Here is a 14,426-nt window from a genome sequence, read left to right as displayed (position 1 = left end):
AGGAATCTATCTGCCGAGACAAACACAGGAACTATATGAACACAACTACAAAACAGTCTCCACACAACTAAAACTAGACTTGAGCAATTGGAAAAACATTAACTGCTCATGGGTAGGACGAGCCAATATAGTAAAAATGACCATCCTACCCAAACTTATCTATCTATTTAGTGCCATACCCATAGAACTTCCAAAAATTTTCTTTACTGATTTAGAAAAAACCATAACAAAGTTCATTTGGAATAACAAAGGATCAAGGATATCCGGGGAAATAATGAAAAAAATACAAAGGAAGATGGCCTTGCACTCCCAGATCTCAAACTTTATTACAAAGCAGCAGTCATCAAAACAATTTGGTACTGGCTAAGAGACAGAAAGGAGGATCAGTGGAATAGACTTGGGGCAAGTGATCTCAGCAAGACAATATATGATAAACCCAAAGATCCCAGCTTTTGGGACAAAAATCCACTATTCTATAAAAACTGCTGGGAAAACTCGAAGACAGTGTGGGAGAGATTGGGATTAGATCAACACCTCACACCCTACACTAAGATCAATTCAAAATGGGTGAATGACTTGAACATAAAGAAGGACACTATAAGTAAATTAGGTAAACACAGAATAGTATACATGTAGGACCTTTGGGAAGGGAAAGACTTTAAAACCAAGCAAGACAGAGTCACAAAATGTAAAATAAATAATTTTCACTACATCAAATTAAAAAGCTTTTGTACAAATAAAACCAATATAACTAAAATCAGAAGGAAAGCAACAAATTGGGAAGCAATCTTCATAAAAACCTCTGACAAAGGTTTAATTACTCAAATTTACAAAGAGCTAAATCAATTGTACAAAAAATCTAGCCATTCTCCAATTGATAAATGGGAAAGGGACATGAACAGCCAGTTCTCAGGCAAAGAAATCAAAACTATTAATAAGCACATGAAAAAATGCTCTACATCTCTTATAATCAGAGAGATGCAAATCAAAACAACTCTGAGGTATCACCTCACACCTAGCAGATTGGCTAACATGACAGCTAATGGAAAGTAATGAATGCTGGAGGGGATATGGAAAAGTAGGGACATTAATTCATTGGTGGTGGAGTTGTGAACTGATCCAACCATTCTGGAGAGCAATTTGGAACTATGCCCAAAGGGTGATAAAAGACTGTCTGCCCAGCCATAGCACTGCTGGGTTTGTATCCCAAAGAGATAATAAGGAAAAAGACTTGTACAAGAATATTCATAGCTGTGCTCTTTGTGGTGGCAAAGAATTGGAAAATGAGGGGATGCCCTTCAATTGGGGAATGGCTGAACAAATTGTGGTATCTGTTGGTGATGGAATACTATTGTGCTAAAAGGAATAATAAAGTAGAGGAATTCCATGGAGACTGGAACAACCTCCAGGAAGTGATGCAGAGCAAAAGGAGCAGAACCAGGAAAACATTATACACAGAGACTGATACACTGTGGTACAATCGAAGGTAATGGACTCCTCCACTAGGGACAATGCAATGTCTCTGAACATTCTGCAGGGATCTAAAAACCACTATCCACAAGCAGAGGATAAACTGTGGGAGTAAAAACACCAATGAAAAGCAACTGCTTGACTACAGGGGTTGAGGGAATATGACTGAGGAGAGACTCTAAATGAACACTCTAGTGCAAATACCAACAACATGGAAATGGGTTTGAACCAAGAACACATGTGAAACCCAGTGGAATTGTGTGCTGGCCATAGGAGAGGTGGTGGGAGGGGGTGGGGGGGAGGAAAGGACAATGATCTTTGTTTCCAATGAATAATGTTTGTAAATAACCAAATACAATAATGTTTAAAAAGTCAAAGAAAAGAGTAATATAAAATATACTTGCCCTTAAATTTTCATCTATATCATAGGACATGAATATTTACTATATATACATACTTACAATAAAGAAGAAAGTAGACCAAATGCCACTATTTTTTCGTCCTTTCTTAAAAATAAATGAAATCACATATGTGAAGAAGACACTTGAACCTGCATAACCAATGATACTGATGATCTGAAATCAAAGGAAATTGACTGGTTCATATACTTTCCAAGAAATCACATACTCAAGATTCAAAAATTCAGCTTTGCCTCAGAATTTTTGGAAGTTTTTTTATCATAAAAATTACAGAATAATATAAAAATATTACTTCTCTTCAATTCTGGTTGTTAAAAAGCCTTCATTAAGGACTTACTATGTACCAGTTCAGGAATGTAAATGCCATACAAACTGAAAGTTAGACAGTCTTTGTCCTTAAGGAGCTTATATTCTAATGGAAGAAAAACAATATAAATACAAAGAGCTGAAAAGTAGCTGTGGCAAGCAAGGGGATGGAGGAAAATATCCTTAGTGAGACATTACAGAGGAAAATCCACAGACATGATTAGAGCCCGGAAAGAAATAATGACATGGCTTGTCATGGTGCTTTTTTTTAAATGGAGATAAAGTTCCACATTTTCTGATGCAATTCTCTTCCCATCTATTAAAACAAAAACAAACAAACAAACAAAACCCTTACCTGACTAAATAGGAGTCCAAGATTCTTTGGGAAGTAGACTGGGTTTATAATGTATATAATTGCATATATTAAAAAAAGAATTATGAGGTTCAAGGGAATATCCACCAGTGCTTGTCCACACCAGTATGTTGAAGAATAGAGGCCTGAAATCCTTAGTTGGTCTTGAGCTTTTATCTAATTTAAGAAATATAAATAAAAGAGGAATAAAATGGAGTTGAAATTTAAGATTTTTTTCATTAAGCCAAAAAGAATACTAAGAATGCATGTATTTTGCAAACATTGTAAGTAGTAAGTTGAATTATGGAGTTCTAATCAGGGAAAGTAAATTTGTCTTGACAAGTACTAACTATATCACTAGGATTTGATGGGATGGAATTCATATTTGGAAAATTAGTTTGAAGAGTATTCCAAAGCAACAGGAAAAGTGAAAGAGAGAGAGAATTATACATTGAAACTGATATCTTAATGATAAATTAATTTTTCAAGAGATAAAAGTGAAAAATGACTGCTGTGGCATAGTAGTAGATAAAGCACCAACCACTCTTGGAATTAGTAAGACTTAGATTGCAAACTCTTTCCATACTGGATGTGTGACTGAACAAATAATTTATTTTTATATGCCTCATTTTTTTAAAATGGATTTTTTTAAAAGGATGGAGTTAGACTTGACAGACTATTAGGTCCCTTTCAGCGTTCAATCTTTGATACTATGACTGATTATTCCCCAAATGGGGCAGCTAGATGGTACATTAGTAAGTATTCTAAGTCTGAAGTCAATCTGGTCTTAGACAGTAACTATGTGATCTTGGGCAACTCACTTAACTCTGATTATCTCAGTTTCCTCATCTGTAAAATGAGCTGGAGAAGGAAATGGCAAACCACTCCAATATCTTTGCTAAGAAAACTCTAAATGCGGTCATGGAATGTCAAACACAAATGAAAAATTACTCAGTAAAAACAATTCCCCCAAAGAAGCAATTCGTTGTGGAGGTAAAATTCATGAGAATCTTGAGGGAACTGATGATCACTCCACCTTTGATTATAGATAAAGGGAGAACCAGGTTAGTCTGGTGTACATATTAGATTTTAAAAGAGCATATTTCAAAAAGCTTATAGAAAGGAAAGGGAGAATCTTGTGTCCTAAAATTCTACAAGTGAAGTTATCTTTAAGAGTGATCAAAAGCTTTTAAGAATGAAATTGTGATGATACCGTATAGTCTATACCCAGGGAGATTTGTTTAAAAAGACTGATGTGAACTGATTGTCAATTCAATGTGTGTGTGTGTATGTGTGTGTGTGTGTGTGTGTTTTAAATCCTTACCTTCCACCTTAGAATCAATACTATGTTTCTCCAAGGCAGAAGAGTGGTAAGGGCTAGGCAATAGGGGTCAAGTGACTTGCCCAGGGTCACACAGCTGGGAAGTGTCTGAGGCCAGATTTGAACCTAGGACCTCCTGTCTCTAGGCCTGGCTCTCAATCCACTGAGCTACCCAGCTTCCCCCCAACATGTATTTTTAAGGGAGAAACTGTTGTTTATTTTTAAAACCCATCTTCAATTACTAAAATAAGTTTATTTTGGTATGATTTTCTTACTTTGTAATCAATGATGCTGCTCATTGCCAAATAGGGAGAAATGCTGGTTGTTGTCAATATCAACAAAAAATCCATCTCTGTCTTAGTCATAGATGTGAATCTCGTCTTCTAAAAAAAAAAAAGAGCCAATGCAGTATAACAAGTAAAATGGAAAATTATAACCAGTGATAATGCAAAATTTCTGTAGTTGACAAAGCACTCAAGCTAGAAGTGTTCATGGGATCTTTAATTCTAAAGTCAAGCAGAGCATGAGCTCTGGCAGGTCTAAGACACATGGAAGGTCTTTGAATGTGGGATGGCATATGGTCATTTGAAGCTAATTTCAGAGAGATTCATCAGCAGATTGGCTTAAAGACAATAAACTTTTCAGTTACAACACACCTTACCTTCAAGACATGTAACTAGTTAGAGAGGTTAGTATGCCAGAAATCATCCTTAGAATATTGAAATATTCTGAATTGGGGGAAGTGGGGCAGCTGGGTAGCTCAGTGGATTGAGAGTCAGGCCTAGAGATGGGAGGTCCTGGGTTCAAATCTGACCTCAGACACTTTCTAGCTGTGTGACCCTGGGCAAGTCACTTAACCCCTATTGCCTAGCTCTTACCACTCTTCTGCCTTGGAGCCAATACACAGTATTGATTCTAAGGTGGATGGTAAGGGTATAAAAAATATTCTGGATTGGTAAGAGCATTATGGCATTGAGGTGAGATCAGGAGGTTAGATGGAGAGCTGGAAGAGACCTGATGGGTTCTCTAGTCTAATCTTCTCATTCATCAGTGAAGGAAACTATGGTTTACTGAAGTTAAGTGATTTGTTCAAGGTTACACAATGACTGAGTTCTCCTATTTCTTTGAGAAGATAAATGACAGTGGAAAATTCAATAGTAAGCAGTCTGTTTCAGTGGAAGGAGTACCAGCTCAGGAATCAGAAAACATAGGTTCCAATATCATAGCTGATGCTTATTGTCTCTGTGACCTTGGACAAATCATTTAAATATTCCTCAGCTATGATGAGACTAGATTAAATTGCTTCTGAGGTTCCTTTTAAGTCTGGATCCAGTAGAGAAGAAAAGGTGAAATAACTTGTGGGTTGTTTGCAGGAGATTCCTACTTAGGTAATGGTTGGACAGACAGGATTACCTCTGAGGTTGCTTCCACTCAGAAATTCTGGGATTCTGTAACATTGATTTGCTTATGATTTTAAGCAAGTCACACATCTCTTTGCCTCGGTTTCCTTTAAGCAAAATGAGGGGAATAAATTAAATGATCACTAAAGTTCTTTCCAGTTATAAATCATCTGATCTTAGGATCCTTGGTTAGTGAACCTCAGTTTCTTACTTGTGAAATGAAGTAAAATCAGATGGTCTCAATCTTCTCTAGGGCTAAAATTCTTCAATTGCTCAGTCATTTATAGGAGGTTTTATATGTATCCTGATTACTTTTGTTTAATTTGGTTGAAGAGTATGCTACCTTTCAAATTAAATAAAAATAAAAATTGGCATAAGATTTTGGCATAAAAACTGGCAAACTTCAGTTTTTTGGGAAACATTCATTAAAAGTACTAATTTATTATCAATTATAGTTGAGACTTTGTCATACTTACAAAAGAATATTTATTTCTCACAATATGAATTTGTTTTGAGGAGTTAAGCATTCTAAGTAGTCCATTGCTTACAATATTCATGAGGACAGGAAAGCAATTTAGTCTCTTGCTATTACATGCAAGAGAAAACCTATAATCCTTAAAAACAAAATAAGTAAAAAAAAATGAGTTAAAAGTCAGCAGTCAATGTAAGCTTTCAAATAGAGAATATAAAAAATATTACTTAAAAGTATTAAGAATATAGTCTAAAATATAAGATATGCCCAATTTTAGCATTTTCAACACTTCATGGTTTTTATCTTAAGAAATCAGAATTTCAGAATAAATGGAATATTGGCATTAGCCATCTAAATGATTTTTGTTTTGGGCTGCATATATTTGCTACTTAAATGGATTTTAGCATCAATATCTCCTGGAAGTCAATAAGATTGAGGAATTTCCTATGAAAAATAAACCTAATATTCAAAAGAAAGCAAAAACTGGACCTCAGAATGAGATAATACCATCATTTATCCTAATTTCCCAGGGATAGAAATTTTTTTTTCTGATAGGAAATTAAAAGTCAGTCAATAATTTGCAAATTCCTATATCAAGGTAGGATTTTTGGCACTTTATGTGATAAATTTTCATGAATAATTTTTTTTTATTATTTTCTTATTTAGAGGCTTAATTTGTTTTCCCCTTAAAAACAATATGATAAAAAATTAGCCAGAAATCATAAGATGTGGAGTAAGAAATTACATTTTATCTGCTCTTGTGATAGAACTTTATTAATTTCAATGATATTTTGATATTTTCATTCTCCTTTTTAGAACAAAGGACAGCCAATGGGTATGCAAGTAGCTTGTTATATATAATTTGATTTTCCTTTTCATTTTAGAGTAAATATTTGGTTTAAAGTGTTTTATAATGAGAAACTTTCTATAACAAGATATAAAGTTCAAAACACCTGGCTATTGAGAGCCCTAATATATATATATATATATATATATATATATATATATATGCATATATATATATTTTTTTTAATTGAGGGGAAGTTCTGGTTTGGAAGTGATTCAATTCCACTATGCAGGCCAAATATGGGTAGTGAGTTCAGACTTCTTTTACCAGTTTTAAATAAAATTTTATTATATTAAAAATCTAAAAAACATTCTGATTTTGTAGGGCAGTAAAAAAAAAAAAGGCAGCGGGCTGAATTAGTTTTGGGATTGTAGTGCATCAATCCATTTAGCTAGAATGCTGAATAAGCATGAGGTCCCTAAGCATCATTAAGTCAGTCTAAAGCCTGCTCTGGTGTAGAATTTGATTTATCTCGCTGTTATGTTCTTTGAATTCTTGTGATATCATTTTCAAAATCTAACTTTATTTCAGAGAGATTATGTAAGTGTGTATGTGTGTGGTGGGCAATGCTTGCTTACTCTCAACAGAAGGGTTTCAAAGAGAAAAGGATACATATACACACAGATCATTGTACATAATAACAGCTATGTTGTAATGATGATCAATTATGAATGATTTGGCTGCTCTCATCAGCACAATGATCCAAGTCAGTTCCTAAGTACTGATAGAGAAAAGCTCTGTAGAAAAAAACTGATGAATTCTGAGTGCAAATTGAACTATGTCTCACCTTTTTTTTTCTTTTTTGTGATATGGCTAATATTGAAATATATTTTGCATGATTTCCCATGTATAAGAGATTTAAAAATGTTTCTTTCTCAGTGGAAGGAAGGGTAGAAAGGAGGGAGAGAACTGAAAACTCAAAATTTTACCTCCAAAAAATACCAAATTTAAAAATATTTCTTGATCTCTCAAACACACAAATGCACACATGGATAATGTGTAGAAGGGGATGGAAAAGTCCTCTGTGATTTAGCTTAAGCTAAATGGGTTTTTAATACTCTACTTATAAACCAAAAGACAACTAGAACTCCATTCTGTCCTGATCATTGTATTTTATTGGTTAGTAATTCTTTTGAGTTGAAGTTGAATCCTGACTAATTTTCACAATGGTAATTTAGGAATTTACCATGAGAGATACATATTTTGTAGTGTTTTCTCCCATGCATTTTTTTTTTACTATTCAAGGAAAACAATATTTAACCATTAAACCATTTAACCATTAATCCTTAAAGATGGAACATGTAATATGACCCAGGTTGCTGCTCTATGGTTTATATTATAAAATGTAGGGAAATTTATTCATATAATACATTAAAATTGAACTTAGGAGTTTGTACAACAAATGCTATGATTTTCATATGTCTTGTTAATATGGAATCTCTTTCAATTAAAGTATATCATAAGCTCTCTGTAATTTAGAGATAAATCTCAGAGACTTACATAAGAGAAAGTGACTCATTAATATTACATAATGAAACATGTCAGAGGCAGAATTTCAATCCATTTCTTCCTAGTTCTAAGTCCAGCATTTTTTCCACTGCATCTTATTGTCATTCATGATTTTTCATTTTGTTAGAATGAGAGCAGGGATTAAAAAAATACTCGCATTAAGCACATTGTCTGCCACATTGTAAGTGCTTAATGATAATAGCTGATATAATAAATAGCATACAGCACTTTGAGGTTTGCAAAGCTCTTTACTAATACTGTCTCATTTTGATCCTCATAAAACATTGTCAGGAAGATGATATTATAATCCCCTTTTTGTTGATGAGGAAACTGAAGCAGGCAGAGATTAAACAAATTGCCAAGATCACATAGCTAGTACATATTGGAGATCGGATTACAACTCAGTCAAGTCTTTCTAACTATAGGTCATTACTAATGAGGCATGTGCCTCATTGATAAATGGTTACTGATTGATATTTGTGTTCACATATAACTCTAATATTAAAACTATAAAAGCATCATCTTTCATTTTATTGGGAGTTTGGGAAATGAAGTAGTGGATAGATTATCCCATAAAATTAAAAAATTGTTCATTAAATTTTTTTACTTGTGAAGTAATTTGTCAATAGCATCAAAATTCTGAAGAATTTTGTATTTGATTCCATAACAAGTCAGTAGGTTTTTCTAAATATAAGCATATGTAGACAAGTGAGGATAGTCTTTTTTCTCTCATTTAATAGAATAATATAACAACACTTTAATAAAAAGCAAGGAGTAGAGGCCAACGTACCTCTTTTTTGCCTGATACTATGATAGCTCCATTGTAGGCAAGATCAGATGTTCCATTTTTATTTTTAAAGTCATCTACTTCTAAAACTATATTCTGGGGCTTCAGGGAACTTATAAAATCTTCAATGTCTGACCCTTGCAAAGAGTTAAGAATAAATGAAGAAATGATTAATGTGTAATTTTTTAAACTTCTCAATTTTAGACACTCCATATTGTATTACATTTTATTTATATTCATGATAGCAAAAATGATGATGCAGGGTTACAATAGATAGAGGTGCAACCAATATGGCAGAGTAGAGATAGAGTCTAAACTCTCAAATTCCTCTCCAAACAATAATGAATAATACCTCAAAATGAATTCTCTAGTGGTACATGGAATGAGACAGTTTTTTCAACTTAAATGACTTGAAAAGTTTGCAGGAAAGGTCTATTTCACTGGGGAATGGGGTTGGGGGAAGAGGAGCAAAATCTGTATACTTTACAGCTAGCAAGTCCACAGTAAGACCTAGAGCCACTGTGTAAGCCAAAATCACCCTATCTTTCCAGTATCCCTCTCCTCCCCTCATTGCAGAGCCAGAAACAAGACACCCTCCTTCCCCTGGCTCTTTAGGTCCCCATCCCAGGTGAAAGTCAGCATTGAGGCCTCAAGTCCTCACAAAAAGCCTGTGGTGAGCTATGTCCTGCCTCTAATAAGGCAACAACAAGCATTGGAGGCAATTGGTTCAGCAGATAGAGGACAACTAAAGTAGCTGTGGGAAGTGACTTCCAGAACTCTCAGCCCAAAGGAGGCAAGGGGTCAGAAAATTGGTCAGAAGTAGATTACAGACAACCCTGTACTAGCACTGGAAGCAGGACTCTTCTGTATTGCCCAGTTGAGGTTCTGAGTCACAGTCTCTGGGAAGGGGGTGGGGGGCTAGCAGGAGCAGGGAGTTGAGTCATAGTACCAGGGTGCAAAGGAGTGTTTGTGGATTGCTCACAGAACAGAGCACAGGCCAGAAGAGCATTGATCACACCTCTCTTTAGTCCACACCACTTTTGAAAAGCTGATATTTGCAGATTCCAGAGTGAGTAGCTCAAGAAGATTAATTGAAAAATGGAATGAAATCCCTATTGTTAATCCTTTTTACATTGTCCCTTGAGATATTAGCATAAAGTCACAATATTTAGTGATACATTTAAACATCAAGCTTTAAAAAAATAATTTTAGCAAAGTAGCGGGATATAAAATAAAGGTGACACAAATCATTAGCACTTCTATATGTCACAAACAATGTGCTGCAAGAAGAGATAGTAAAAGATAATTCATTTTAATTAACCATGGATAGAATAACATACATAGAAGTGTATCTTCTAAACAAATACAGAAATAATATGAACATAATTATAAACACTTTTTATACAAATAAAGTCAAAATTAGCTAATTGTAGAAATATTATTCATGGCTGGGAAAAGCCAATTTAAGTAAAATGACAATTCTACTTAAAGTAATTTATAAAATTTTATCTATTATATTATTGTTGTTACATGCTATATAATATATTTTTTAATGGTAGTTAAAAATCCAAGTTTTAATGCTTTTTAAAAATAATTTTGTGTCTTCTATAGAAACTTTCATATCTGTTTATTTAAATTGGAAACAGAATTTTCTAATCTGTTTAAAAATGTTCTATATAAAAAGTATTTGTGGTTTGTGGTCTCTTTACAAAGCAAACAAACATAAAACAGCTAGGTGGCATTCTTGATAGACTGCTGGACTCAGAACCAGAAAGACCTGGGTTTGAATCACACCTCGGCTACTTATTGGCTCACTAGGTATGATCCTGGGCAGATCAATTAATTAACTTCTGGGATACCTGGTTTCCTTATCTGTAAAATGGGGGTAATAAAAACTTTGGCCTCATAGGATTGCTTTTATGGGATCAAATGAGAGAATACATATATATGGTGTGCTTTTGGGGGACTCTTACTCCTTAGATAGAGAAATGAGGGTTGAAGGCAGTGAAGAAAGGGTTGATGAAAATGGCTTCCCTCACTACTCCCTTCCAGAGTCCTTGAATAACTTGAGGGAGACAAAATGGAAATCTCCCCTCGGTGAAGTCTTGCCCCTTGATGGTTGTCATGGCCCTCAAGGGCAGTGGTGTGAACCTTAAAAAATTCTCAGACCCTACTTCATAAGGTTAGGATTGTGAACCTTAAAAATTCCCCATAGGGACCATTCCCCATTGGGACCATTCACCATTTGGGCAGTGAAGGTACTTAGATCAGGAATGTGAGAACTCTACTTAGATCAGGAATGTGAGACCTCTACTCCACCCCTACTTAAGTCTGCCCTAGGGGAAGATAAAGTTGTAAACTCTTTGCTGAACAATGAAAAGTACTTAAACCCATACTTATAGTAAGACAAAAAGTTTTTAAGCTATGTCTATTTTAGGACTAATACAAAAGGGTGCTAAATACCTATAAAGGTCAGGCAACTTGTGAACTTACAAGGAGCAAAGAGGAGAGAACTTACTCAGAGATTCTAGTCTACTCAGGTGTGAATTACTCAAAAGATTAGTCTACTCAGGTGTGAACTAAGAATGGTCTGTCCTTTGAAAAACATCTACTGTGATTGGTAGATGGGAGAACTTAGGGGAGGTGACATAGGAGAAAATTCCCTTTATAAGGAGAGGAAAAGCTGAATTTGATGGCTGAACTTGATTGAGCTAACTGAAGCTGGCCTGGTGTCACTAGAATCCTTGCTTGGACAGATCTTGTGGTTAGTGATTAAGGACTGACTGATCTTTTCTCTTAGGGCTTAGGCCTGGGTTGGCCAGGACTGGCCAGGGCCGGCTTATCCCTTTCTCATTATTCCCTCTTTTTCTCTTTCTTTAATTCCTCATTTGTATTAATTAAAATCTCTATAAAACCCAGTTAACTTGGGTATATTTCATAATTGGGAATATTTCCCTGGCGACCACCTTATATTTGATTTGAAACAAGACACTGTAGTGAAAATATATTTTCTGCGGTCACAATTTACTCATCCACTCTTATATCTACTACAATTTATATCGTCCACTATTTTAATTATTATTACAGTTTATGATCACCAACTATTTTAACTATTACAGCGGGGAAGTCTTCTCCACAAGGAGAGGTATGAGGGACCTCAATCCAGATATGTGCAGCTTTGGAGAGCTCACAAGCCTCCCCCTCATGTCTTCTTGAAAACTGGCAACAAGGAGTCCACCAATGTAAATTGTAGATGTAAATAAATGAGATTGAGTTCACTATCTGACTGCCTATTTGATTAATTGTTGATTGGGGCAAAAGGGAAGAGGTTAGAGGGGTTGTAGGTCACCCTAAATCTTTTTCTAAATAATATAGTTACTGAAGTAAAAGGTTTTCTCATAGGCGGGGGAGAGGTAGAAAAGGGGACAGCACTGCTCACCAATTTGAGTCCAGTATTCCAATTGTTCACATAGGTTTCTTTCTTTCTTTCTTTCTTTCTTTCTTTCTTTCTTTCTTTCTTTCTTTCTTTCTTTCTTTCTTTCTTTCTTTCTTTCTTTCTTTCTTTCTTTCTTTCTTTCTTTCTTTCTTTCTTTCTTTCTTTCTTTCTTTCTTTCTTTCTTTCTTTCTTTTTTAGCCCTTACCTTCCGTCTTGGAATCAATACTGTATATTGGCTCCAAAGTGGAAGAGTGGTAAGGACTAGGCAATGGGGGTCAAGTGACTTGTCCAGCATCACATAGCTGGGAAGTGTCTGAGGCCAGATTTGAACCTAGGACCTCCCATCTCTAGGCCTGACTCTCAATCCACTGAGCTACCCAGCTGTCCCCAGAAATTATGTTTCTTGACAGGAACCAGGGATGTTTTAAACAGGAACCTTTGATCAAGGTGTCTTGAAATGGCCCAGAGGAACAGATCCTCCTTCCACTCTCTTCTGGGTCTCAGCACTCAAGACCCCCTCCTCTGGAGAATTTCCCAGAAGTCCTTGTTCAGTTTCCAACTGTCGTTTCTGCCTCGATCTCTGTAGAGCTCTCTCAATGGTTCTTTTTTTTCCCAATCATTTTTTCCCATCATTACAATGGCTTTTGCAAGCCATATGCAAGCCATACATACAAGTTCTGTATAAATATTAGCTATTATTATTATTACTGTCATCACTAACTCTACCACCACTATTACTGCTATTACTACTATAACCTGTACTACTGTTCTTAATAGTTTTGCAAAAAGAAATATCAGGGAAAATGAAAAGTTATTAGCTAAATTTCAACAAAAAAACCTTTGAATGTTTGGTGGATAGGACAGAAACATAAGTATAATTTACCAAGTTCTGTCCAGAAATTCATTTCTTCAATTTATATGTAAGGCTCTTTTTAAGGTCTTCTCAGCAATGGCAATAAATCAATTCAGTACATTTATTAAGTTCTCACTAAGTACCCCAAAAATGTGCTAAGGAGTGTGCATAAAACCAAAAATCAAAAACAATTCTGTCACTGAAGAAGCATGTATAAACCAGTACAAACAAGATAAATACAGGTTAGAAGAAAGATACCTTTAAAAAAGGAGGACACTAAAAAAATAAAATAAAATAAAATAATAAAAAAGGAGGACACTAAGATCTTGTGGATAGAGAAAGACCTTCTGCAGGAGGTGGTGCTGGAGCTGGGTAGAAGCCAGTAATTACAAATCATTACAGTAATTACAAGAGGAAGATGGCAGGAGGAAAAGCATTTCAGACAGGCATGGGATTAGAAAATGAAGGGTCATATGTCAGAAACACCAAGTTGGAATGGCAGGAAGACAATGCTTAAAGGGAACAATGTGTTAAAATATTGCAAAGTTCAGAAAGTGTTATTTATGAAAACTTTTAAATGCTAAATAGATGAGTTTATTTTTTATGTAGGTTCTCTGTTACAAAGAATTATGGAACTTTATTGAGTAGGGGTGGGCATGGAGTGACATAATCAGAGGTGGATATTATGAAGAATTATATTGGCGACTCTAGTGAGGACAGATTAGACTGAGGAAATGTGAGATAAGAAGTCCAATTAGGAAGTTACATCAATAGCCAGGGACAAATGATAAACAAAATGAAGAAATAAACTCAAATTGGAAATTAGACCTTTGATTAGCTTTATCACAAAGTGTTAGATGATAATTTTTAAGAAAAGTATTATCTATCACATTCTATCTATCTTTAATAGATAATATCTATCTATATCTAATATCTATATCATCTATCATAGCTATCATCACTATCATATTAGTTCACTAATTATTGATGAAGATTTTCATATCAACATCACTAATCAAAAATTTTAAATGAAAAAATAGTTTATTTCCCCTTTCAGTTCTAATTTATATTTTATGCTTTTAAAACATATTCTTGTGTGAATGTATACCTGTATATTTCAAATAAATATATAAAATATTAGTATGAGTATAGTAGTAGTCTCTCGGTAACTGAGGATGATGATTGTCTTTGTGCATTTTCATCTATGATAGATGAGTGTGCACAAAGACACTTGTGTGTGAAGGAGATTTAAGT

General features: G+C 34.7%; 1 protein-coding gene across 2 annotated transcripts in view; it reads right to left on the bottom strand.

The window, feature by feature from the left end:
- The window catches only part of LOC100029119 (ABC-type organic anion transporter ABCA8), a 157,044-nt gene that overhangs the window by 42,429 nt on the left and 100,189 nt on the right, over positions 1-14,426 (bottom strand). For both annotated transcript variants that reach the window (XM_056817239.1, XM_056817238.1), the window contains exons 21-25: positions 8,887-9,020; positions 5,745-5,882; positions 4,144-4,251; positions 2,551-2,724; positions 1,932-2,045 (exon numbers count right to left, since the gene is read on the bottom strand). In XM_056817239.1, coding sequence (XP_056673217.1) covers positions 1,932-2,045; positions 2,551-2,724; positions 4,144-4,251; positions 5,745-5,882; positions 8,887-9,020 — 668 coding nt within the window. The remainder of the gene's footprint in view (positions 1-1,931; positions 2,046-2,550; positions 2,725-4,143; positions 4,252-5,744; positions 5,883-8,886; positions 9,021-14,426) is intronic.

This window comes from Monodelphis domestica, chromosome 2 (genome assembly GCF_027887165.1).
Source record: "Monodelphis domestica isolate mMonDom1 chromosome 2, mMonDom1.pri, whole genome shotgun sequence".
Taxonomy (NCBI): Eukaryota; Metazoa; Chordata; class Mammalia; order Didelphimorphia; family Didelphidae; genus Monodelphis; species Monodelphis domestica.
Note: the sequence above shows the minus strand (reverse complement) of the source record. Positions and strands in the feature narration are given on the sequence as shown.